At 40.2% G+C, this 27,787-nt stretch overlaps 1 protein-coding gene across 2 annotated transcripts; it reads right to left on the reverse strand.

Annotated features, from left to right (window-relative positions):
- Positions 1-460: 460 nt before the first annotated feature.
- N4BP3 (NEDD4 binding protein 3) lies at positions 461-27,009 on the reverse strand. 2 transcript variants are annotated; one of them, XM_039334110.1, is made up of 5 exons: positions 26,856-27,009; positions 6,465-6,890; positions 4,639-5,175; positions 2,275-2,532; positions 461-1,933 (listed from the first exon to the last, which is right to left on the reverse strand). In XM_039334110.1, the coding sequence occupies exons 2-5, from the start codon at positions 6,864-6,866 to the stop codon at positions 1,361-1,363; spliced, it is 1,770 nt and encodes a 589-aa protein (XP_039190044.1). In that variant the 5' UTR covers positions 6,867-6,890; positions 26,856-27,009; the 3' UTR covers positions 461-1,360. The 2 variants fall into 2 exon arrangements, with proteins under 2 accessions (XP_039190044.1, XP_039190045.1); XM_039334111.1 differs by lacking the exon at positions 26,856-27,009 and adding an exon at positions 7,161-7,223.
- Positions 27,010-27,787: the final 778 nt, after the last annotated feature.

A 27,787-nucleotide genomic window follows, 5' to 3' on the forward strand; every position in this document is an offset into this window, starting at 1 on the left:
CCAATTCTACATGCAAGGAGATTTTCCCTCATCACCGCAGGCTTTTCTTACAAGAAGGAAATGTAAAGGTCTGTTTTAAAAGAAAGAGAAGCTGCAAAATGGTTGAAAATATTGTTCATCGTCTTTTTTTTTTTTTTTTTTTTGCTGGCTTAAAGGATATTCTTGGTATAGGAATATTTTCATTTTATATCCATAGATTCCCCAAAGTATCTTAAGATAATTTATTATTTCCTAGCCCAATCTTCCTCCCCAAAGGAGAAAAAAACCCCAAGAGATTAAACATTGTTTCCTCGTTAAAAATGCATGTCCTAATTTTTTCTTATATTAGCTTACCAACTTTTAGAGTTTCTAAAACAAAATGCGTATTATCTGTTAAAACATCTATCATAGTACAAATGGCAAAAATACTAGAAACAAAGCATTATAATGAGAAAAAAAAATAGCAGTCAGGGAGCCAGAATATTTAGGCAAATATTTTATGCAATACATTGCCAGGTTGTGCTTCCATTTCAAAATTCATTATGTTAGCAAGAACCTTCAAACCTAGAACTGACACCAAGCAGCAACAGAACAAATATGTTCACAGTTTCATTCTCATTATTATGGAGAAACTGACCATAACCCAGATAACATTGTCCTATGGTTATTTTGATGGCTGAGCCCGAATGGTTTGGCTTGTGCTTTTGTTTCATAGGCCAATGGAACTGGAGTTGCTGCTTCGTTTTCCAGAGCCAAAGAAGGATCTTTCTTACAATACAAGATCATACAATCACATTATACCTGTGGCTTTGACCTTAACAGCATGAGGCCTAGCCAGATAGATAGAAAACAAATGCTATACAGTGGGATTCCTGATAGAGTAGATATTTTATGCCTTTCCTTCAAGCACAGCAAGCCAAATTTCAAACAATTAATGGGAAGGCTAAACCTCAGTAAGGAATAACCTATATATTCTCTGTTTGTTTTCCCCACTGAGCCATATCAGGAAGGTTAGCCATAGTTCCCAATTACAGCTAATTCACATTTCATAATTTAAAAAGAAACTTCTGTATTGACAGGCATTGCCAGCCTTGTCCCCATGCAGGATACAAAAGGAAAGCCTTTTGCTCTCCAACATAGAAATGGTACGGAGGCAACAGCCTACCTGGATTGGCAAAAAAATCTAAATATATTTGCCGTGATTCCATTCTACAAACAGCAATCTGCAAAATCCTGGATGTTACTACAGGAACAAATTTCTGGGCTGGGTTAACCGGCTCTTTAGCTTAGACATTTCTTCTACCAAATCTCAGAGTCCATGTTGCAGTATGGGGCTTCTGCCCATTTGCAATCCCAGCAGGAGATCTTTCTCAAACATAGCTCAGATTTTAGAAGATTCAGCTCTCTCAATCCAAGGTGATTCTGAATTGCTATTTCTGGATTCAGCTGGGAACTGCCGAAATTCACTCAGCTGCCTTTCCAGAGCCTGATTTCGATGGTACATCTCCATGTAGCTGGCCTGAATCTCACGCTGATAGCGCAAGACTTTTTCTTTTTCCTCTCGCCATGTTTTTCGCTCCTGCTCAAAGTTTACAGCTTGCAGTTGGGCCTGCCGCCTTTCCTGCAACAATTCTGCCCACAGCCACTCAGTTCCTTCTGCACTCTCACCTTGCAGTCCCCGACATTTAGAATCATCTGTTTCACAACCCAAAAAGTCCTGGCTCGCTTGCATGGGAGAATCCCTGGAAGAAGGAATAGGGGAACCATGATCTGACAAGTGTTGGAAGGAGTCCCCCAACTGTGCCAGTTGTGAGTCCTTGGCTTCCAACTGTGTTCGAGCCTCCCGCAGCTGTGTTTTCAAACTGAAGATTTCACCCAGTTTCTGGGCCATCTCTTCTTGGGTATCTCGGATCTGCTGCTTCAGCAATGAAATCTCTGCAGTTTTTTGACACACCTGTGAAAAAATATATTAGGATGAAAAAAAGAAATTAACAAAACGTAGTGAGATACGGGAGTCTATGAGATGGTGGAATATTTCCAGCAAAGGCAACAATGACAAGCCCAGATATTAAAGGAGATGATGAGATAGCTCATACTGAAGATTTTGTTGTGCCTTTACATCTGAAACTTAGTTTCATGGTTGGACAAATCTTTAGTATGGCAGTAACCTTGTCAGTTATCTAGCAAGAGTTTACCTGCTTCAGAAAGAAGTCCAAAAGGTCAGTATAATTGACTGTTTGCATTCAGCGTGGACATTAGACTAAATGAAGATAGTCCTTTGTGCATATTTCTCACCTCCCATTTGGTCTCCTCCAGTTTCGGACTGAGGCGTTCTGCTTGTTGCTGCTGCAGCCTCAGCTCTTCACAGTGGCTCTGTTGAAGGTCCAGTTCTTCTTGCAGCCTCTTCTTTTCCTGCTGTACTTTGTAGAGTTGTAGTTGAAGTGCCCTCTGGCTGCGCTGGGCCTGGTGCATTACCTGTTGCAGCTTGGCCACATACATCTGCTTTAGCTCATCTAGCTCTTCCATCCAAAGACGCTGTTTGTCTTCAAACACCTACCAGAGTAAGAGAAGATTATGGTGGATTCACAAAGATGATTCCTATGGAACACCACACCCATTTCTCTCAAGAGATGGCATAAAAACCACATCTATGCATACTCTTATTCAGTAGCTGAATAAGTCCTCCACCTAAGATTTTGCTGCCCATTGGAATTAGCTAATATCTCATAACCAAACTGCAAGTGTCACCTCTTTGGGGGAGCTGCATTAGTTGCCAATTTGCTTTGTGGGTCTAATTCAAGATGCTGGTTATTACCTGTAAAGCCCTATATGGTTTGGGCCCACCTTATTTGAAGGACCATCTTTTCCCAATTACATCGACTCACCTCAGCAGAATAGGTTCCTCCTATTAAAGAGGTCCACCTTTTCCATGGTGGTTCCCTCCCTGTGAAACACCATCCCTGCCAAGATAAGACTGGCTCCCACCTTCATATTCTGCCAAAAGGCTCCGAAGATGTCCTTTTGGCAATGGGCCTGGAGATCCCAGATTGATACGGAGCCCATCAAATGGCTTGTTTGAATGTTGTTGCTAGGGTGGGGTGTAATGGGTTTTGTATTTAGGGGTTTCATTCCTGGAATCGGTGTGAGTGAGTTGGGCAGCCATATAAATTCCCTTAATAAATAATAAAAGTAAATATCTTAAGATCATTAATATTACTAAATAAAAATAAGGACAATAAGAATCATTAATCTGAATATTAGATATTAAGATAGGGTATGTCTAGTTTAATGAAAAGGACTAGGGGTGACTTGATAGCAGTGTTCCAATATCTAAGGGGTTGCCACAAAGAAAAGGGGGGGGGTCAACCTATTCTCCAAAACACCTGAGGACTGGTCAAGAAGCAATGGATGGCAACTAATCAAGGTGAGAACCAATCTAGAACTAAGGAGAAATTTCCTGACAGTTGGAGCAATTAATCAGTGGAATGACTTGCCTCCAGAAATTGTGGGTGAACCATCACTGGAGGTTTTTAAGAAGAGACTGGACAACCATTTGTTTCAAATGTTATAGAATCCCCTGCTTGAGCAGGGGATTGAACTAGATAGAACAGTGGTTCTCAACCTTTTTAATGCCTCGACCCCCCAACTGGTCGTAAGTCGAGGACTACTCAACCGGTCGTAAGTCGAGGACTACTCAACTGGTGCAGCACCGTTTGCAGAATGGGACTTTTGGCGGGCTCAGCAGGGCAGAGACAGCCTGGACAATTCCTATTGGCTTTTGAAAGCCAATAGAATTAGGCTCTATTCAAGAGAGTCTATTCTATTGGCTTTCAAAAGCCAATAGAATAAAAGGGAGCAGCACAGCTAAGGAAAAGGGGGGAAAAATGGCGGACTGCATTGTTTGGTGACCCCCGTGAAATGGTTGTTGGACCCCAAATGGGGTCCCGACCCACAGGTTGAGAACCACTGAGATAGAAGATCTCCAAGGTCCCTTCCAACTCTGTTATTCTGAACAACAGCCAAAAATGGAGCATCACTTTCCAACTCTCTAGGCTCCTTCACACAAGAAATTTGTCACCAAGACATCTTTCAAGACAGTCCGTTTCTTAATAAAAAAAACATCACCTCCCACTGACACAATACATACTGCAAACAACTCAGGCAAGTCACACAACTCTTCCTACATAAACTTCCTTTTCTTCTCTATTATAAATTACAAAGATAATGAGATGTATCTGTGAAATTAAAAAAACAGGTTGAGGAGTAGATCAGTGACAGGATTTGCCACAGCCTGGGTGTGGAAAGCCGACATAAGAGCTTCAAAATAAGATTCTTGCAAACAAATCAGAATTACTTGTTTACTTGCCCAAATATACCTGTTATTCATTTGTGGCATGCTGAAAGCATAAAAAAGGGAAGCAACCAACTGCTTCTCTATAAAAGCTTCCGAGCTTCATTGCTTTGAGGCAATTTTTATTCACCTGAGGTATCCATGCAAGTGGCTTTTAGAATGCTTATAGAAAGGTTAAAGAATGGATAACACTATTATAGAGTCACATGGAGAATTTTACAAACTGGGGATGGAGCCAAGTCCAGCAGGCTAATTGAGTTTGTGATATCCATAATACCAAAACATTCCTACTACGCAAATTTACCCACCTGTGTGAAGGGGTCATCAGTCTCACTTAGATTTCTCTTAAACTGACGGAGCTCCATGCCTTTCTCACACAGTTGGTCCTCAAGCTGCTTCACTACATCTTCCAAAGAATATGTGGGCTCATATGGAGGGGGTGGTTCCCCTGAGCTCTGTAGTCGGCTCAGGCTCTTGCAAGACAGTGGTGCTTTCTCTACTGCCAAAGGGTCTTGTGGTCCCCGAGAAGCCCTATCTAAGGAACCACCGATGTGGTTGATGTGTCCTATGGAAGCACTCAGCTGATTCGGACCAGGCTTGAAGCGGGGATTGTATGTGGGAAAGCTTTGAATGGAGTTTGTGCCCTCATCAAGACTGATGGTGTGCAGCAGATGGCTACGCAGAGGACCACGTTGTGAGGAGCTGCCGGTACTGTTCTGGGTTAAGAGTGTATGCAGACTCCCATTGCTCTTTGACATCTTCTGTCCTTTGCTGCATGACAATCCCTGCATAGACAATAAGCTCCTCCCGGGCACCATCTTGAAAGCTGAGGGCCTGATCCGACACTGAAAATAATACAACGGCCATTAGCAGTTAAATTGGCTTTTGCATTCTGGATAACACAATGGCCATTAGCAGGTTAGCAAGATAGTTTAGCATAGCAGGAATACAAGGAAGCCAGCATATTATTATCATTCTAGTAGAATTAGTCATTTAGAACAACTCAACTGTTCTCTTGCCCATGTTCAGCCTTTCAATTTCTTTCAGCTGCTGAAAGAAATAAGTTCTAAAGTGTGGGGTCCTTGGTGGTCTTTGAGCCTGGTTGTTTTTTTTTGTAGATGTTTCATTACCAAACTAGGTAACATCATCAGTGGTGATCAGAAGGGAGTGCACCAAAGACCCCTCTGAGCTACAAACATTCTTTTCTATCAGTAAGTTCTAAAGTGGTAACCAATAATTTTTTCTTGATCAGGATGGGGGGAGGGGGAAAGATTTCTTTTGTAGCAGCTTTCTAGAGATGAAGCCGTTTTTGGCTGGCATTAAATGAGGATACTGTTGAGAAGAATTAAGCAGTATTGTGACATTACTTGTAGCACTATTAGCTCTGTTTCTTATTGTGTAGATTGGGGCTAGCATTTAGGATCCTGTTTCAGAGCTAGATTAATCCTTCAGAATTGGAAGAAAAGATTCCTCTGTTCCAATTCCAATATGGATAATTGTGATTATCTATCTCAGAAAGAATAGATTTCTTTAGCTTGGCTTTATCTGCTGTTTTAGAGAGTCTCCTGGAAATGACAATAACTAAATTAAGTTCAGCTTATCTGATAGTTTGGCACCAGTTCTCAGCAATCACTTTCACACTTTTCAGAGATAAACAGATCACATTGCAAGGGCCTCTGCACTTAACATCAGGGCCTTTGAGTCATCACTTCTTTAGGTACCATGACACTAAACTGACCTGGAGGTGGAGGAATAAGAACTGTGTATGGATCCACAGTTATTTTTCAAGCCAACAGAGCAGCATGCTAAATAACATCTCTGAACTAACAAGTCCTGAAATTTGTAAAGAACTGGCTTGGGGTGAATGTCCACCACATGGCCTTTCCCACTCTAAAGATTCAGTAGCCGATTCAGTTGTGTTCTGGGGAAATTACAATTAGCTCAGTTCCTCTGATCCATTAGTTTCTTAGTTTCACACCTCATCACGCAGACTTTCCAAAGCACCTACTAAGTATAAATCTGTATATTTTAATATCATAAAATTCAGAAATATTCTAGACTTACTGAACAAAGAGCAAGTGTATTTGTTTCATGCCAGAAAAGTATTTTTTAAAAACATTCTTGAAGCCCATACCTTGTCAAAGCGTCCACGTTCAGGCAAAGAACTCTTGGAAAAATCTGCTCCTCGATTGTCCTGGAAATACCGCTCAGGGGACTGGTTCTCCCGGTCACTCTCATAATCCCGTTTAAAGCCACCACCAGATGACTGATGCTTCTTCTCAGCCCGAACATCCCGTTTGCCCCCATATGGGTAGCCAGAGACTTCATGTTGTGGTATTCCTTTCCGGAGCAACCCATCTGGCTGGCGCATCCGTCGCAGACCTCCTGACGCAGAGGGCGAGAACTCTTGTTTCTCTACTAGGCTGCCCACGCTGCCCATATCACAGTTGTTGTCAGGCTCAGAATCCAGAGAATGAGGATCAAACAGACAATGGCTGAGGTCACAGGTCACATGAGAGGCCTGTGCTGTTGCCATGGAGATTTAGAGATGATTCCAGCACTGCCAAAAGAAATCATATACACAAAAATGTAGTGATAACTCGGATCTCACCAGCCCCCGGGCATATTGATCCCAAATCTATTCCTGACAGCCAAAGAACACCAGTTAATCAAATCACAGAGATAAAAAAAGGGGTCTTTTAGGCTCAGTAACTTCAATGCCAAACAGAATTCCAAGTTTTTCAAACTTAAAAAAACTCAATAGTCAAAGACAGCGTGAACACAACTATGTGATTTTCTCAAAAAAAGTTCCAAAATGATTTCCCATTACCTTCTTCAAACACCACTTCTAACTTTTGACTCCTGGCTTCTGCATCTCTGTTGTGCTTTACTCACCTCCTGTTAACTATGTCAAAATGGTGCCTTACCAGGAAGAAACATTTCCAAAAACAAAGCACTAAGTTCCACCCAGTTCAGGGCTAAGTGTTTGTTGTGCCCTTTTTATGATGCTGTTTCCTAAATCAAGCTCCTCCCCTTACTCTAGGCAATATTGGCATTACTTGTACAGCCACCAGCTCCTTATTGATCAGAATGATTGATGCTGGGCTGATCAGCATATAAGGTTTTCCTAAGAACACCAAAAAGCAAATGATAATCACCGATCATCTTCCCTGCTTACTTGGCTTCATATACAGAGCTCTGCCAGCAGCAAAGCAGAAGTAATCCTCGACCAGTAATTTAGTGACCGTTTTAAGTTACAATGACACTGAAAAAAGTGACTTACAACTGGTTCTTGCACTTATGACAATTGCATCATATAGATGGTCACATGATCAAAATTTAGATGCTTGGTATACGTTTACAACTGTTACGGCATCCCAGAATCATCTGATCACCATTAGTGACCTTCCCAGCCAACTTCCAACAAGCAAAGTCAATGGGGGAAATCGGATTCATTTAATGACGGTTTGATTTGATTACTCACTATGTGATTCTCTTAACTGTAGCAAAAAAAACTTGTAAAATCCGATAAGACTAACTTAACATTTGCCTTGCTTAGCAACAGAAATCCTGGTTCCAATAGTGGTTATAAGAGAACTACCTCTAAGTCAGCGGTTCTCAACCTGTGGGTCGCGACCCCATTTGGGGTCGAACGACCATTTCACGGGGGTCGCCAAACAACGCGATCCACCATTTTTTTTCCTCAGCCGGCGCAGGGGGTGGCGCTGTGCATGCACACCACGCAGGGGCGGCGCATGGGACAGCGCCGCACATGCGCGCCGCGCAGGGGGCAGTGCCGCGCATGTGTGCCGCGCAGGGGGTGCCGCCGCGCATGCGCGCCGCCTCCTTATGACCGGGGTCGCCGGTATAAAAAGATTGAGAACCACTGTTCTAAGTGGTTAAATGGCCAGTCAGAACATCAGACAAGCTGCCCCTTATACAGTGCTACACAGAAGTCTGATTTGATTTTATATGGTCTTGTCAAAGTGATACTGGTAGTGCAACTGGTGTTCCCACCTTCATAAGTGGTTTTAATTCTTTCCACAGTCCAATTTGAGTAGTTCGTAGTAGAAAAAAAGATGAGATATATAAGGTTGTAGTGATTTCTTCTACACCAGGGGTAGGTAACCTTGGCTCTTTTATGACTCATGGACTTCAACTCCCAGAATTCCTGAGCCAGCATGGCTCAGCTTGGAAACCTCTCTCTTTCCCCTCAGCATGGCTGGCTCAGGAATTCTGGGAGCTGAAGTCCACCAGTCATAAAAGAGCCAAGGTTGTCTACCCCTGTTCTACACTGTTCTGACTTCTCGACTTCTTGCTGCACCTAGGGCAGTGGTTCTCAACCTGTCTAATGCCGTGACCCCATAATACAGTTCCCCATGTTGTGGTGACCCCCAAGTGGGTGTGGCCACCAATAAGACGGAGTAGGACAGCTAGGGAAAAGGGGAAAAAATGGCGGACAGTGTGGTTTGGCGACCCCCGTGAAATGGTCGTTTGACCCCAAATGGGGTCCCGACCCACAGGTTGAGAACCACTGACCTAGGGTTTCCAGAAGTATCACCAGGGATCCTTTCAAGAACATGTTAGCTTGGCTTCAGGGCATGGAGACAGATGTAAGAAAATAAGCATTTGGTATAACAATGGAACTGCAGTCCACATTATTTATTAATTTTAATATTAAATGGGTATTTATAAATACCCATTGTATTCACAGATTCTCAGTGTCATGGTTCTGACAGAGACAAATAAAGTAGAACTCTGAGGCTAGGAAATTCCTCAAATAACATGTTTATTAGTTACAATGTATCGGCATGTCAAAAGTGAAACCAAGTCTGAAGACACACATAACAATTCCCCAATACAAAGTTGAAAAATCCCAGCCCTAAGGCTATGCAAGCAACTACATTCCCCAATACATCTTGGGGGGCTTTTCACGAAACACCAGCCTGCAGTCTTGGGAGCAGCCGTTGACCTTGGTTCCCACGGAACAAAAGTTTATTTAGACTAGTGAAGCACCTGGCAATCCTCCCTCCCTCCTTTCAATGTGTCAACCGAAAATAAATAAGATGGCCACAGCCATGCTCATTTTTAAAGTTGACACTCAGTAGTTAACAATAGCAACAATAAAGTTATAATACAATGAAAGTAGGAAAAAATATAAAATTGAAAACTATTTTAAAATATAAAACAACCATAACAATAATAAATAATAACCACAATAATAAACCACTGATGTAATTTCATCCTTCGTAGGCTCTCCCATTCTATTTTTAAACTTTACAAGAAGCCAATAATGTTGAGTGCCAATCCAATTTCTGCTGAGAAAGCATTCCAAGCTACAAGTATTCCAAATTCAGAAGTGACATTTGAATGATTCAAATCCTCTTGGCTTGCAAAAGTGGGGAACCACAAATAGTTTCTCCCAGAATGATCAAATCAAATGGGAAGTACCAACCTATCAAGACACAACACTTGAGCTGTGACTGTAACTCCATTTTCTCAGGGTTAAGTTTCACACTGTTTTGTCCCATTTGGATCTTGACAGTTTCCAGATACTAAATCGAGACACAGACATCATCTTCACCATGGCCTGGGGCAATGATGTACAACTGGATATCATCAGTTGATGATGGATTGATACATTGATGGATAAACCGTAGCTGATGGATGGCGTCTAGTGTTTCTTTAGTTTCTTTAGCCCAGACAAGTAACTCAGGTAAGAGTCTCCTCAAGCAGCAAGGTAGCTGGTATACCAATTTGATCCCCAGCTTTCCCTATAATTTGCAGGCATTGACACTCTGTGATCTCAGCAGCAGATTCCTTAGTCATAGACAAGATGTCTTCAAAGATCAGTACTATCCCCCTCCCCAGCCTTGACTTCTCAAGGACTCAAAATCCAGGAGGGCAGATCTCTGAGACAGTAATATCCCTTTCTTTGCCCAACCAGGCCTCAACAATAAAACAGACCCGTATTTACTACCAGGAGTTTCTGGCCAAGAGCATCAAGGATATAACCACTGGGTACCTATATAATTAGTTTCCCTTTTCCCTGCAATTTGTGATTGAATACTTTATCTATCTTTGTTGATACAACAAAATACCAAGCAAATGAATGAAAAAGGATAATCCTAAGACACTGATAGACTGAATATCACTAGATTCCAAGGTAGAAGTTCACCAACTACCTTTAGTTCTGGTTAGATACTAAATGCTAGGGGGAAAAAAAGAATGGATTCTTATTTTCCCATTGCCACTACACTTTTCCCTAGGGAACAAAAGTCTTCTGCATTCCTTGCTAAAAGCAGATCATGTCTTTAACTGAAGGCATTACAGGTACAGGTAGTTCTTGACTTACAACCATTTGTTTAATGACCCTTCAAAATTACAACAGCACTGAAAAAAGTGACTTATGACCTTTTTTTAACCCTTACAACGGTTGAACATCCCAAATGGTCACATGATCAAAATTTAGCTGCTTGGCAACTGGCATATATTTATGATGGTTGCAGTGTCCCAGGGTCATGTGATCACTTTTTGCAACCTTTTGACAAGCAAAGTCAAGGGGAAAGCCAGATTCACTTAACCATGTTACTAACTTAACAACTGCAGGGACTCACTTCACAACTGTGGCAAGAAGGTCGTAAAATGGGTCAAAAGTTGCTTAGCAACTGTCTTACTTAGCAATAGAAATTTTGAGCTCAAATGTGGTCATAAGTTGAGGACTACTTATAGTTCATATTTAGCAACTGCCTCGGACAACAACTGTTCACAGTTACAATGATGGTGAAAAAGTAATTTTCCAATCAATCCTAGCATACAGTATATCACTTTCACAGGTTTGAAAGGAAAGAAAAGCTAAAATAAGACTGAAAGAACAGTTGTGATTTCATTCAGTGACCACTTTGCTTAAACAAAGTTGCTGGTGCCAGTTGTGGTCGCTAAATGAAGACTACTTGTCTCTAGTTTCTCTGAAGAAGGATTAAAGTAATTGTCTGAAAAAGTAATGTATTGTGCTCAAATGATGCAGAATTTTCTTTCAGTAGATTTAAGTACAATTTCTACACTGGAATTAGATACAAAGAGAAAGAAAAAGAATCCAGACAGCTAAGCCAAAGGAAATAAGGAAAGGCTATTAGGCAACAGAGTCAAACTGTACCTTTTTCTAGGAGAGAGTTTGAACTTAATTTAGTACAATAAGTAAAACAGAGCCATGTTTCCTTGTTTAACCAGGACGGAGCAGTTTGCACCTTAAATGTTACAGAATATTTAAGCTGGCTCAGGAATTCTGGGAGTTGAAGTCCACGAATCATAAAAGAGCCAAGGTCGCCTACCCCTGATCTAGTGGTTAAGACACCAGGCTATATACTAGGAGACTGTGAATTCTAGTCCTGCCTTAGGTATGAAAACAGCTAGATGACTTTGGCCAGTCACTCTCTCATTCCAACCCACCTTACAGGACTGTTGCTGGGGAAAAAATAGGAGAGGGAATTATTAGATTATTAGATAGGTTCACTGCCTTGAGTTATTTATAAAAATAATAAAGGTGGGATAAAAAATGAAAAAAAAACATGTTTTACTTAGCAACCACTTTGTTTAATGACCAAGTTGCTGGTCCCAATTGTGGTCACTAAATACGGACGATCAGGCACAGGTGGGCCACATATGTTTATCTTTATTAGCAGCTTGGAACCATTACTTGCACAGATACATCATTCATGCATACATACACAATCCATCCTCTTCTCTTTCCTACACACTTAAGCTTTACACACACAGTGGTAAATCATTAAACCTATGTATCCAACAAAAATCAAGGATTCGTGGATATGTCAGTTGTGTGTGCAAGTGAAGGACCACTATTCTGAATGTTCCACCAAGTAAAATAATAAAGAATATACACTGCAAGTACAAGCTAACATAGTGAAATGGCATATCACATTCTACTTGTCCAAATATGAATAACTGTTGTTAATGTGGCAGAATACACCAAAATTTATAGTATCTGCTTCCAACCATCCGAAATACTGCACTCCAGTCCACCATCCCCACAAAGCAGCAGATCAAAAGGATCCACAGTTCAGGAATCAGCTCCATACTACTCTTAAATCCTTCTAAAGTCAGACATATTTAGAACATATTTGAAGCAGTAACCCAGTCAAGTAACAAGATAGCCAACCAGAAGTGCTCACGCATTATCAACTGAGAATTTGATTTCTGGAATTTCAGCAAGGCTGGCATCTCATCAGTGGCAATTTAAATGAGCTTGTTGACAAACACCAGTGCTCTTACCTCAGGTGACAATGTCCCTAACCAATGCATAAGCTTCGTAATCATTATATAATTAATTAATTAAAGCCAGTACTGAAGCTTCTTGGATGAGAAGCAAAACATTTTCAAGGAAAAACCAGGAAAGTCCGGTTGCCTTTTAGAGAATCTCCTTAGACAGCATACCGGTAACCAAAATATTGAAAAAAAAAATCATATGGAAAGAAGATGTTTGTCAACAGATACAAAAACATCCATAGCTGAATGGGCAACAGATCGTATGATTTCCAGTTTTCCCTTTCCACTAAGCCAACTCCAGTCAATGCAAGTGGTCAGCATCATGGCAATATGAAAGGGAAGGTTTCCATGGAAGCCATCTTCTACGTGCTTTTCTTGTTCCCATGTGTTAATAATATAATCTATTCCAAGTAGGCTTATGGCAGAAAGTCAGACCAACTATGGCAGATGTTGGCACTGTTCTTACAGCAGAGGAACCCATTTTAATGTATGCAACTGGGTCCTCAACCTCAATAAACAAGAGGGCAGAAGCTGAGGTCTTGCATCAAAATGTTCTTTTCTCAACATCACTGGAAGAGAGGTAGAGGGTAGGTCCCAGAGACAATTGTGACCCAGATTCCTATGGAATGGCAAACCCACTGATTCTTGGAACTTCTCTGTTCCAGAAGGCCATGCCCGTTGACTTCCAACACCCTGTGTATAATGTAAATAAAAATCATAATAATCATGACTCTTAATTGCTCATACAGATAAGCATTTGCATATACATGTGCATCCTATCTAACAGTTCAAGCAAATTGTCACTGTCTTTTAAAGCATTATTTTCTAGCAGCCAAGTACTGTGTGCATAATCCTAAAAGGAGGAAGCTGGCAATGAGATGGAATAAGCAGCTGGAATTCAGACTCTACCTATCATTGGGCATTGAACGTTGTGGAGAATGCAGCCTTTTCTCTTCTTTAGTTTCCTGTATCTAATCATTTCGGAATCTGCTACTTCTTCTGAAATCTTTGAATTTCTCTTTATGGGCATTTTAAAGAATGTGCCTTAGTATGTTAAATAGAATATTTACTAGGACCTACAGTACATACATACATTTCCATTACACTATTTCCTTTTAGGATAAACAACATTATGTAGAATGCAGAAAAAGAGTAAGAAGTGGTAAGCCAAAGAAACTGAAGGCAAGAATAAGAAAAAGAAAAGGCAATGTAGCTAATTGCCAAGCACAAATGCAATATGCACAAACAGATTAAACAAGTTGTATGGACATCCATAAGCAAGCATAGCTGCTGTTGTGGGGAAAATGCCTACTTTAATAAGGAAGTGCAGCATTTGGAGATTGTTGAAACAGAAATATTTTTATTGGCATGCACAATTACAGTCATCGCTGGGCTCTTTGCCAAAGGAATGCAGAACAGCCTTAACAGAACTATGGTACAGGTCGTATATCTTTGATTTGTTACACAGGAAAGACAAAATAAATATTGAATATCATATCATAACCTTTACAACTATAATGTAGCAACTGATAATGTAGTTAGTCCTCTAACTACATACACTAACACACATATACTATAAACAATTTATTGTAGCCATTTACTGCCTCCTCTTCACACTATAAAAAGACAAGTTGGTTTTTGTCATCTGCCCCTTTTCCAGGGTCAAAATTCCAGCTATCTGTTCTTTCCTCTCATGATTTTCTCATACTTCAGGCATAGCCATAATATGTCATTAAATCGCCACTCTGTAATTTAACATTTCTTCAGTTATAGTTAACCGTTTCAGTTAAGGAAATGTGGCTGCCAAAAAAAACCATCACCCCATGATGGCTGGATATCATCAAAGCTGACACCAAACTGAACGTAAGCCAAGTGAAAGAAGCCATACAAGCCTGGAAAATGTGGAGAGACCTGGTCCATAGAATGGCTGAGAATCAGATATGATTGAACAGATAGCATTAGCCTCATAAGTTACACCATCTATACCTGCAGCCTTATTCTTCTATTCAAAGCATTTATTACTTCCTTTCCATCATTTTTTACTTGAACATTAACAATTACAGAATTTGTTTCAATTCCATTGTTCAGTATATCACTGTCATTCCCATGTACCTCACTAAGATACACTAGCCAGATTCCTTCACTTTAGTTTCATCACTAAACATCCCTTTCATTTTTAAGTGAAATCACTCTGCTAGAAGCTCCTTCTTTAGCTCTTGTAGAGAATAAAATAGGATGACTTTGATGGAAAGAGGAGGGATCCATTAAAGCAATGAGGAGGGAAAGCCTAAGCCCAAATAATACATAGGTTTTGTGTAAATGTCTCAGATCGAGAAAACCCCAATTCATATAAGAAAGGGAGAAGGTATAGCATAATTAGGCTTGCGAGATTTTGCTATTATACTATATCTTAATAAAAGTTGTTTTAGTCTTTTGTGGAATTTATTTCTTGGTCTGATCTTCCTCATGGAACTGACAGCTCCCTTCACCCACTTTCAATAATTTTTATTTCTATTAAAAATATTCTGCAAGTCCTCTGCCTCTTTTAATCTGCATTGTTCCTTGTTCTCTGCCCATATAAATATTGTTCTTATTCTCATTTTGCAGCTTAATTTTTATGCATTTTATCTGATCTACCTCATCATTTCATGAAGCAGAGGCATCCACAGAAACCAGTGCTTTCATTGAGAGAAATACAATCTCTGTCCTATATACATACATATATACATATACATATACATATACATATACATACATACATACATACATACATACATATATATATATATATATATATATATAGTTCAAGAAGCCGAAAACACCAGCCTGAAGATGACGAATGGGACTTCATCGAAACGTCGCCAAGACACTTCCAATTTTACGTGGGAGAAAACCTGAATAACCAAAGACCTACATACAAACACCCGCGAAAACCTCAGAATATATATATATATATAATATGTATTCGTACAGAAATCCCCAGCACGATTCGTACAGGGAGGCGGGGTGCCACACTCACAGGACAGGAGGCACTGGGGGACCATCCTATAGCAATATGTACTCAGATACGTCCAAAGCGGACAAAGAGAGCGACAACAAGAGAAGCGATGATCCCTGAGCTTAGAAGCAATACGGTCAACTGAGGTGCATAGACTGGTAATGTGTTCTATGAACAGAGGGCACAAACTGCTGGTCTTATAAGCAGGCTTTCGAACCTCCGGCATTCCACTCTGATGTTAGCTGACGAAAGCTAAGTTTATCAAACAGTTGTTAGTTTATTAAACAGTTGTTTTTATATTTATCCCAGTGTGTGACTATTTTTATCAACATAAATATTCCCGGGATTCGCATTTTTAGTATAATTAGAGACCATACATACATACATACATACATACATGCATACATACATACATATATACATATTGCACACAAAAGAGACAAAGCTTGGATCACATCAATAAGATGTTCCTTTTATAAATTGCAATCTCTGACCTTCTTTTGCAGATGCCTCTCCTGGGGGTTTCTGCAGAGAGATCCAGTGTAAAAAAAAAATCAAAATGATTATAACCAAGAAATCAAAACCTAACCTTTGTTTGTTTCCCACCCATATCACCCCTCACTGTAGCCTAACATTAAACTATCAGCAACCTTTGGGTTCTTACCACAACAGGAATGCCACAACAAACAGCATGACAAGTTCTACTTTCTAACATACATTTTAAACTCTTTTGTTTATAATGAAACTTGTTCCCTCGCTTCCTGTCTGTATTCATCAGTTCTACTCCAAGATCAAACCACTTTCATTCACATTTCTTACATCAATCCTCTTTCACTTATTTGCACAAACACACAACATATTTCATGCTCTTTATTATTTATCCCTCTCGCATTCCAAGTCACAATCTTCCATATTCCCTGGCTGTCACTAGATGAGCCCATAAGATTGACCTCTGCTACCCATAATGGCTTTGGTCAACTGACATTTTCACCTAATGTTTTTTAGTAAAGTAGAAAAGGTGTAAGCTAAGTTTCCAGCCTTGCTACATACAGCACTGCCTGCCGATGGTAAAGACAGCTTTGATTACTTTTGGTATATATGAAGCAATATGGTGGAAGTGTGACCAAATATGTTTTTCCCTCAGCATGTTTACATTAGTAGAAGTACAATTATCATCATCATCATTATTAAATATGCTGAAAACTTTTTAAAAACACTAGATGGCAAGAAAGAGTGTTTTCTAACTTTTTGCTGCCACCTAATGGTTGTTTGGTTCTTTGCAGCCTAGTATTAGTAGCCTAGTACATGGCTTTTCCAAATCTAGACAGCATACTAAAAAGCAGAGACATCACCCTGCCAACAAAAGTGCGTATAGTCCAGGCCATGGTTTTCCCAGTTGCAATGTATGGCTGTGAAAGTTGGACCATAAGAAAGGCTGAGTGCCAAAGAATTGAGGCCTTTGAACTATGGTGCTGGAGAAGACTCCTGCGAGTCCCTTGGACTGCAAGGCGTTCAAACCGGTCAGTCCTAGAATAGATCAACCCCGACTGCTCTTTAGAAGGCCAGATCCTGAAGTTGAAACTCAAATACTTTGGCCACCTAATGAGAAGGAAGGACTCACTGGAGAAGGGCCTAATGCTGGGAAAGATTGAGGCAATAGAAGAAGGGGACAACAGAGAAGGAGATGGCTGGATGGAGTCACTGAAGCAGTAGGTGTGAACTTAAATGGACTCCAGAAGATGGTAGAGGACAGGAAGACCTGGAGGAACGTTGTCCATGGGGTCACAATGGGTCGGACACGACTTCGCAATTAACAACAACAGGGCTTTTCAACCTTTTCACCCATTGTACCACTTTTAGGATATGGCAACATCCGAGTATCACCAGTCGCCTAGCAAGGTGTCAAAAACTTGATGACCAAAAAAAAAGAAAAGAAAAAGGAAAAAAGTGATAAAGTACAGATAGTCCTCGACTTACAACAGTTCACTTAGTGACTGTTCGAAGTTACAATGGCATTGAAAAAAGTGCCCCACAAGCCACAGCCGAGCAAGACACCTGGCTGCCCGTTTGGTTGCGTTCTTCCTCCTGTCCGAGGTTTTCATTGTGAGCATTTCTGTTGAGGATTGGCAGTGGGGGTGCAGTGGGGGGTGGTGTTTGGTTTTTATTCCCCCCATCTGCTGGGTGGTTGCAGCAGGTTTTGGTCACTTCACATGACCCTGGGACACTGTGACCATCATAAATATGAATCAGTTGCCAAGCATCTGAATGTAAATCACATGACCCTGAAGATGCTGCAACATTCCAGCTGATCGGCGCTTCTTCTGGGCTCAGCAGAACCACCAGGATCAGTGCCGCTTTCCAGCTGATTGATGCTTCTTCAGGGCTCAGCAGAAGCACAAGGATCAGCGCCAAGCTCCAGCTGGAGCCTGGTGCTGATCCTGGCGCTTCCGCTGAGCCCTGAGAGCCCTGCAGCTCCAGCCATCTCTCGCTCAGGCTTGTGCGGTGCTGCACCGGTTCAGCTCATTCCCCTCCCCCGCTACTACTTTTCTAGGATGGTCGCATACCACCTACCAAGTGCCAATGTACCACAGGTGGTACCTGTACCACTGGCTGAAAAGCCCTGGCCTAGTAATAGGAAATGGAATCTTTAGAGATCAGACCAACAGATTGGACAGTATTATGAATCTGTAGTTCTAGACAAATGTTCAATATGAAAGAAACTATACCCCAATTAAAAGAAGGTAATTAGCAAAGGAAGCACAGAACATTTGTTGTAAAATGCAATTATGAGAGTCTCATGTTTGTTTTTCAATTACAATTGCAATTGTTATTGCATCTTATTTGAACTGTATTTTATGATTCTTGCCCTGTCACAATAGGGAGGACCAGTGCCTGCCATGCAGGAGAAAAACTTTACCTTATGGCAAGATGGGACACTCCAATCATTGTCTGTTGAGCCTTTTTGTTTCCATACAGCATCATCTAGTATATATGATGACTATTTGTACAACATGCTTAATCTGATTACAATGAATTTATTTATTTCCCAACACTTATATACCATTTACTTGCCAAAGCCTGGTTATTTCACAATAATAATAAACAGAGTAACAGTATCAATAGATCAAGGCATTAAAAGAGAATTAAAATCAACAAAATTCAACAGAATTAAAGTGAAGATAACTAAGTTCAGTAACACCACTGAATGAGTAGTCTTCCAGCTCCAATGTCTTATCGGTAGTTTTACCCAAAAGATTGGAGCTGGAGCTAAACTACATCTTCAGTGCTTGAAAGTGACCAGTGTAGGACCACCTGAATCTAGAAAGAAGCTTGTCTGAGAAAGCCTGTTTCTGGACTCTCCCCTTCCTGCCCCCTTTACTGCCAGAGGTGCATTTATAGTATGTACCTGTTGGCTAAACAAACAGGATGATGAGATTCTGATCCAACTGGAATTGTGAATCCACCGTACCTCTAAATCACAGACTTTCTCCTATGTGAGAATATGATCCCCACCAAAGCCAGAAAAAGGACCCTAAAACTGTCAAGTTATTCTGTATGAACACCCACTCTGTATTGTAACAACTCTCTTTTCTTTGTCCCATTCAATAACATTGTTTCCAGATACTGGGTAAAGAACTCCACTGCATGTTTGTGAAAGCAGGAGAGTTACCTTAGTCTTAGAAGCAAACAAAGACATTGCTGTATTTCTCCTCTCTTTATAAATATTTACGATCCTTCAAAACTAGAGATCAAATGCTCCTATTTCAGAATACACAGATCCTCTTTTACATCATTTCTAATCAACTATTAAAATTTATACCATGATTTATTTATATCCGAAGATTAGAACTGAGAGGTCTGAGTAGACACATTCTATAAATGCTGGTAGGTTTCAATGTTGGGGTGGAGATATTTTTGACATACTCTCTATGGATGTTTGTTTTGTATATTTTTTTTACTGATTAGAGCCCTATCTAGTCCACCATTCTGTGCCATACTGTAGTCAACTTGACATATGTGGAAAACTGGACAGGAATCAGTGTCTCCTTTCAGATCATTTTCAATCAAGCAGTAATTAGGAACAGTAAATATAGATCAATATTACCAAGTGTACTAGATTAAAATTATTTCTTTCTATCAGTCCTGAATTGGATGATTTAAATTCTTAACACATGCAAAATGAGGAAAAAAACCTCTCTATTCATATTATAGGAGCCATGCATTACTTAACAGACATTTGTTGCATCTCCCCTTACTCTTGATTTGGAAGAACCATTCCTCAGAGTGGAATTATTTGGTTGTCATTATTTCTGAAGGTTTTTTTTAAAAAAAAACAACAACTATTGTGGCTAATATTATTAGGTGTCTATTCTCAAATTTCATTTAAACTCATCTGAAACTGTGATAGTGCATTCCATTCATTAATAATAATACCATAGCAATAGTAATTCTTATTTAAAGTAATGTCCTTAGTTTTTTTTTGAATCAGCTGCCAAACAAATTTACTAAATGTTTGTGGATTCCAGTAAGAATTTTACTCTTTCTGCACAGTGCATATTTTTTCTAAACCTTGGTTAGTCATGATTTCCTGCAAACAGTTCATATGCTTACAATTTTCCTTAGAGGAAAATATTTCCATGCCATAATAATTCCTTCTAGTTATGCAAGGACATTTCTCAGACAGGGGAATCATAATGATACATTTCAGTCAATAGACTAGCCCGTGGAAACTTCACTCCCAAGTTAAGTCTTCATCAGCTGGTTACTTAATTCAGTAATACCTTTTCAAGGAATCCATTATGTTTCATTTCCGGAACATCACGTCCTTCAAAATACCCCAAGGGAATCTATGGGCTATTTGCTGTTGTAAACATGTGGCAAGAGCTATTTTGCAAGACATATTTTCCAATGGTGAAAGGAAAAATCATGGAAAAGTACAGTGAATCTCTGATATAATGAGCTTTGGATACAATGGACAAGAGGGGAAGTGAAATCCAGATTTCATTATACTATGATATTCAGTATCTATAGATAACAAGTAGTGTTCACATATTGCAATAAGCCATAAAATAATTTGTTTGGTTTTGATTTAGCATAACTTACCCTTTTGAATAAACCAATTGTCTATAGTTTATTCAAAGATAATGGGTAAACAAAATGTGACTTAGTAAAATGTCTGAAGTATAGATATAGATGTTCTGAGTGGCCACACCCGTTGCAGATTCTTAGTAGGCTATGCATTCGGCTGACAGGACAGAATAGGAGTACCAACCAAATACTTTCAGGCAAGACCAGTATCCTGAGAGGAAGAAAGACAGCCTTAATCCCTGTGTGGCCCATGTAAACTATAATTTCTTCTCTAAACAAGGTGAGGCAGCAATTGAGAACAAGGAAATAGCCAGTATTTCCTGTATCCTCCAAACTCTAAGAATAGCAATGCCACAGGAAGCAGCTTGTGAAACCCCCAGGCAGGTAAAGCTAACTGTGTTTGGAGCATTCAGAGCTGGAAAGCAATATCCAGACATTCCTTTGAGTATGAGTGTTTTCAGTCTTGGCTCTGCGCTGAGAGTGCTCTTTCAGGAACAAAATAAATATGTCTACAGAACTGCTTTGCCACAGACAGCATTTGTCATATGGCAAGAGATACAGGAAATAGCACATCATCATCAATCTCCTACAAAGAACTCCAAAGAAATGCACAAGATTTTTGGTTCTAACTCTTCTGCATATGAATAATGAAATCACCCTCTCTTTAAGGATAGAATACTTCTGATTATTAAAAGTGAGAAGATGAGACCAAAATAAAATACAAAGCCAAGTATTAAAGCTCTTACCCAATACAATCCCACTTTGATTCCCTATCTACCAAAAGAATTTGTTCCAAACTTTTAGCGAATTTTCTGCAGCTATTTCTGCACATTATTTCTAAGAATTGGAAAACAAAGTACTGTGACTGAACCCTCTCCCTATGTAAAAATCCCCATGAAATCAAAAGGGCATTAGTGCTGTCTTGTTTTTGATCTGGATTATAGTTTGCTCATGGCTCTAACTATGAATGTATAGAAAGGAGAACTTGCACAATGTTTAGCTTATTTACCTTTTTAGAGTTGGGAATTTCCCTCAATAATCAGTGAGCCTGGAGGCTTTTATATTCCCTAAATTGCAGTATATCACTTGGCTTACAGCAGGAGACAACAAGCTATTTTTGCAACACAACCACTGTTTCCATTTAGTAAACTGTGTTCTGTAGTTAGAATGTGTAACTTGATCTGCAGTAGGTGGAAAGAATGATATTGCTACCATTGATAGATAAATGATCCTGTCTTAACATCCAATTTCTGCCCGAAGTCTTGATTCTACTGATAATCAAATTTTATATTTGTAACTATAAATTAATGAATGTCTCTATCACAACAAACAAGTCTTACGTACGGAGATGAAACTTTATAATCAGTCTTGGAGATTCCTTATAGCAACTTCTCCAAGTAGGTTAGAATGAAGATCCCATTTCACTAAGACTCAAATGGAATGGGACACCTTGCCACGGTCAATTCGCCACAGCTAACTCATCACAGGACAACTTGCCACAAGGACAATTCAATTCAATTATCTAAAACAATTAAAACATTATTTTAATTTTTGTCATTCACATTTCATTTTGTCCCTCCTTTGGCATTCTTTCTTTCTTTAATGATTCTGTGCCACCATTTCTTTGATATTAACATAACTCTTGTCCCATGGTGAGTTACACCATTGGAAAACAGATTAGGGACAGGATGTCATGGAGAAAATCTATGTGATCATTAAGAGTCAGTACAATGATGGCACATAATCAGTAAAAAAATATACAGGAAAAAACATAGTTGCAAAAAATGCACTGTAGTCAGAACAAGGAACTGGTTAAGAATAAAGGAAGGAGAGAAAATGCAAGCAATTTTGATGGACACTTGCCGATACAGAACTTTTATTATACAAATTAGAAAACTACATTACATTACTTTTCAACATCATTGCCATTCAAATTGAGGCACTTGTCATAATGTCTTACAAGGTGTGAAATGTGAAGATGCCAAAGAGTCTGCTAGTGAAGTTCATGGAGCGTGTTTCAATCATCAGTTCAGAAGTCTACTGTGAAACGTTATGAAAACCCAGATGAGCCATCTATAACAAGCGTCGGAGCATGCTGACTTCCATTGTAGTGTTGGTTCACGATAACACTCGCCTGCAGTTGAAGCAGTTCTGTTGGGATGTTTTTGATCGCCCGCCCATAGCCCAGATTTGGCGCCAAACGACTACCACTAAGGAATTTCAAACCGACGTTATGACAAGTCCTCAATTTGAATGGCGATTATGTCAAAAAGTAATGTAATGTTGTAGTTTTCTAATGTGCATAATAAAAGTTCTGTATCTGCAAGTGTCTGTCTTTGATAACCAAATGGAGATTTATTTCCGAATTGCCCTCGTATGTGTACTTTTTATGCAGATGATGCCATTTTGCTAGCCAAGGGCTGAAGTATTTACAGTCAATATTAGACTGCTTACATGATGAGAAACATTTATCTGAATATGAACATACTTATATGCTATGATTAAAAGCATGCACCTGCCCCTTTTGTTATGTGGGGTAGGATATGTCAGGAGAAACATAAAATGAAATTGAATATTATAGGAAGAGAACATTTGAAAAATGTGTGTGATAAAATATGAAGAGATAGGATTAAGGGTGAAGGAGTAATGAATGAATGTAGACTGAATACAGGTAGTCCTCAATTTACAATCACAATTGAGCCCAACATCTCTGTTGCTATGTGAAATAGTTGTTAAGTGAGTTTTGCCCCATGTTACCTATCTTGCCATAGTTAAGTGAATCATTGCAGTTGTTAACTTAGTAGCACAGTTGTTAAGTGAATCTGGCTTCCCTATTGACTTGGCTTGTCAGGAGATTGCACATGATCCTGGACACTGTAACCAGCATGAATATGAATCAATTGGCAAGCGTCTGAATTTTGATCACATTACCAAGGGGACTCTGCAATGGTCATAAGTGTGAAAAATGGTCATAAGTTACTTTTTTCAGTATCATTGTAACTTTGAACTATCACTAACTGACCAGTTGTAAGTCAAGGAGTACCCGTATAACATGGAGTAAAGTGTGAGTTTATTAGAGTCTTAGACCAATATAGAAAATAAATACTAATGCAAAAGAAATATATTGAAGGGGTTTGGAATGGACTGAAAAGAAGGGGAAAACTGAGAAAATTGTGATGGGATGGAGTTAGGACTAAATGGAAAGAAGTAGTTTAGAGAATAAAGTTAGTGTATGAAGCAATGTATGGATATGATAAAGCAGTGATGGCGAACCTATGGCACGGGTGCCAGAGGCGGCACTCGGAGCCCTCTCTGTGGCACACAGGCTGTTGCCCCAGCCTTGCCTCCCCCCATGACCCCCTCCTCACCAGCAGCCCCCCTGGAGAGTCGCCCCCAAGTGTGGCCCACGTGGAGCAGCACAGCCCTCACCCCCGATTGCGCACAATTGATGCTGCAGGGCATGGGCAGAGTGTGTGGCCACTATGGTGCTGCTGAGCTGCCTGGGCGATCTGTGGCGGGCCCTGGAGGTGGTGATTGGCCCTGCAGGCAGGCGGGGTGGGGGTGGGGCAGGGGGTGGAGCAGGAGCGGGGCCAGTTTTGAGGCACATGGTCTCTAAAAGGTTCGCCATCACTGTGATAAAGTATCAATGATATGCAAAGATAGTAAGTAGGAAAACATAAAGTGAACGGTATATATAATTTACAATTTCCTTTTTTGGTCTCACGTCTTTAATTTTTTTTTTTTTTGCTATTTTTACCCTCTTTTTAGGATTTATATAATATTGCTTAGCCCAAAAGACAAGATCATGATAGCTACAAATATGAATGAATATATATATATATAAATCAAGAGTTTAACATTTGAAAAAGATTAAATTATCTGTTACTGATATTAGCTTATATGCTCCTAACTCAGAAATCAAGGGCCACAAAAAATGTGAAGTTATTAAACCATATAATCAAAACTTAAAACACATACACACACACACAAAAATATCATTTCAAATGAGATCCCATATACATCAGACGTATCTATAAATAACATTGGTATTCGTAGAGACTAGATTTAAACACCCTTATTGACTATTTTTATCCAAGCACCATTTGCAAGGGTGAATCCGTTAGGAATTAGTTGTTAGGCAATTTGGGGGCATTTTTAAAATGTTTTGGGGACAATTTAATGATAGCAATGGAATCAGTTTGTCTCCTAAGACCTCCCATTCTCACTCTTAAATACACATCCAAATCACCGGATGGCCTCCTGCTGTCCTTTGGAAGGTTCCCCTGCTACAACCACTGTCCCCTCAAGTGCTTCCTAGGCCAATATATGTTTTCCAAACATTCTTATTGTTCTTGATATTAAGAATTGTCTGGTGACCTTAGAAGAAATAATGCATTTATTCCAATTTAAAACAAGTTGTAACTTACGAACAATTCTTCTGCAAAGCAGCTTCTCATAAATAGGTTCCCTATCAATAACAAGTTATATAAAATCCACTAGTCGTCCTTGAACCGATGCTGTTTATCCATGGATTTAATGTGGCTATTGAGGCGTGAAAGAAGGCTCAGGGAGTCAGAATTCATTTCACCTCTTCCAAACTTTTATAGTGAGATTTAAATATAGATTTGTACTACTATCCACAAGGAATGCTATGACAATTGCTCTTTTGAATGCTAGGTAATTTAACTGATTTAATTTAAAAACATCAAAACAGTTTCCAAGTCTGAGATCTTGCAACTTCAATAATTTTTGTTTACATATTGTTTCCTTATTTTATATTCAAAAATTTGCATATTCAAGAATCTGCCTCCTTTACAGACAGAGGGCAGAACTTCAGGGTGGTCTCTTCCAACAAAAGAATAAGGCGGGTAGCACAAGAGCTTTGCTCTATTCATTCTGGGTTTACAGTCCCAAAAGAATAGGATTAAGGTTTTCATAGATTCAAGCAGGTAAAGAAAAAGGTTCATTTACAGCAGAACTACATAGACACACAACTTACTCGAGATCTCCTACTGAATTCTGAGCTGATTTATGCATGATGTCTGTTACATTTTGAACTCAAGTCATCAAACATTCCTGAGGATTCCACCTGTATACATGATTTAAATCAATGTCTTTATCTTTTTCTGTTGCGAAGGCCAAGTGTTGGAGAACTGTAAAGAGATCGCATCTACGGCACCGATCAAGCGCTTGTTTATTACAAGCAGCTCCCCGCAATTTTATTTCATTTCATTTTTCCGGGGACTATTAGCGCAGGTGAAATAGATTGAGTTTAACCTTTGGAAAGCAGCAGCTCCAATTCACCTTCGCATGAACTGTGGTTAGGCTGCCTGCTGGCAAAAAAAAAACAGGCGCTGCTCGGCTTTCCTGCCGGACCATATTCTAGTTGCTATTCTGCCCTACTGGATAAAAGGCGCGCACAGAACCCGACCTATAGCTATCATGTGTTCCGGTTTATCCAGATTTACGGCTCGCTCGGTAGAAAACTATCCCGGCATTAATGTCACAATGTGAAGTTACCCAGGAGGCATTCACGGAGAGAAGTTCTCTACACAAACTAATTATATCGCTACCACGATTATCCATTCCAAGCCTTTGCCCAGCCAAGCGTAATATTTGACGGCGTCCAGCCTCTGCCATGGAGGATCGTCCTCGCAAATAAAAAGGTGTCACTTTTTTTCCAACTCGGCCTCGGGCAAATCAGCTGCCTGCTCTGCTGGACTGGCTCCGGCCATCCTTTCCCCCCATCACTTCGTGATGCTGAGCCTGGCACTAAAGAGACCAAACTCCTTCGCTCCAATTGATGTCCGAGGCAACCTTAACAGCCGTCCCCACCAGCATCCTTATATCCCCTAAATAACCATTAACCGGCCCCATATGCTATCCGCCGACCCCTCCACCCGCACCCCGCCTCAAGGAATCGGGTCCAACCGGTTGCAGATTCCCAAGGGAAGCGGCTCCCCTTCTCTTTGGTTTTAGGGCAAGAAACCCCGTGTCAAGGAATCAATGGATTAAATCGACGCGGGTTTCAGAAGGGCAGACCAAGTACTGGTGTCCGAAGAAAGCCTGAGAACAAAGGCAACTGGACCGATCCCGAATCGAAAAAGGGTCTCGAGAAAGCTTCCCGCATAAGCACAGTGGCCAAGAGCGACTCACCATCGTTGCTGCTCGAAAAGTCGACCCTTTGCTAGATGGGATTCGCCTCCATTGCTCCGCAGCCCCTTAAACTTAGATCCGCCTTCCCTCGCTGAGATTTGAACACCCCACAGTACAGTAGGCAAGGAATCCAAGAGTTTTTGGCTGCGTCGCTGGGGTGGCAGCAAAACCCGGGCTGGAATTCTTTAGCATCTACGCCTACTCAGATTTTAGAAGTGAAAAGGCTAAGGCTAACGCTAATAGACTGCGGCAAGGGGAACGGTAAAGTACGGCCTGGATTTTGCCTTTTTCCCCTGACCTTGGCCTGGCCAACAAAGGGAAAGAGAGGGAAGGCACAGATTTAACTTTGCTGCGGTATTTCAGTGATCATTTATTCGGGATGTTGCCCCACTGTTTCAGGTAAAAGAATGCAGTAGTCTAACTGACCAGCAATATAAGGTCAAATTAAACCGCCCCCCCCAGAAAAAGAAAAATTACAGTTTCTTAAGAATGAAAAAACTATTGAAAATATGTACTGGAAACAAGTACTAGAACCATATTGTCCTGAATAAATGGAGATGAACCATTATTTCTACTAAAGTTCTTCTGAACAGGAAAAAAAATGTAATTAAACATTGGAAATCATTGTTCCTGTAATTGCAATACCACCTTCACTGTAGGGCTTCTTTGCAGTTTAGTTCATGACTAGTTCATTGAGGAGATTGATACTTAGGGGAACTTTTTTTTATTTTATTCCAGGGGTTCCAGTGTTGATATGTTATGGAACTCCCGTAAGGACAAGAGCCAGACAGCAGTTGTATGGAGTTTGGGGGAAAAAAAAATAGCATCAACAGAGTTGAGTCAGTAGGGTGATTTCTATCTGGTTGTCAGGAAACTTCAAATTGTAGTTCACTGCATATTAAGCGCTTTGTGCTGCTATTCAATACCTTCAC

The sequence above is a fragment of the Crotalus tigris genome, unplaced genomic scaffold (assembly GCF_016545835.1).
Source record: "Crotalus tigris isolate CLP2741 ecotype Arizona unplaced genomic scaffold, ASM1654583v1 scf7180000017625.6296891, whole genome shotgun sequence".
NCBI classification, from domain to species: domain Eukaryota; kingdom Metazoa; phylum Chordata; class Lepidosauria; order Squamata; family Viperidae; genus Crotalus; species Crotalus tigris.

Coding starts and splice junctions, on each gene's coding strand:
- N4BP3 (XM_039334110.1), bottom strand. CDS start 6,866: ATGGCAACAGCACAGGCCTCTCATGTGACCTGTGACCTCAGCCATTGT. Junction 5,176..6,464: donor AACGTGGACGCTTTGACAAG/GTATGGGCTTCA, acceptor TATTATTTTCAG/TGTCGGATCAGGCCCTCAGC. Junction 1,934..2,274: donor TGGAGGAGACCAAATGGGAG/GTGAGAAATATG, acceptor ATTTTTTCACAG/GTGTGTCAAAAAACTGCAGA.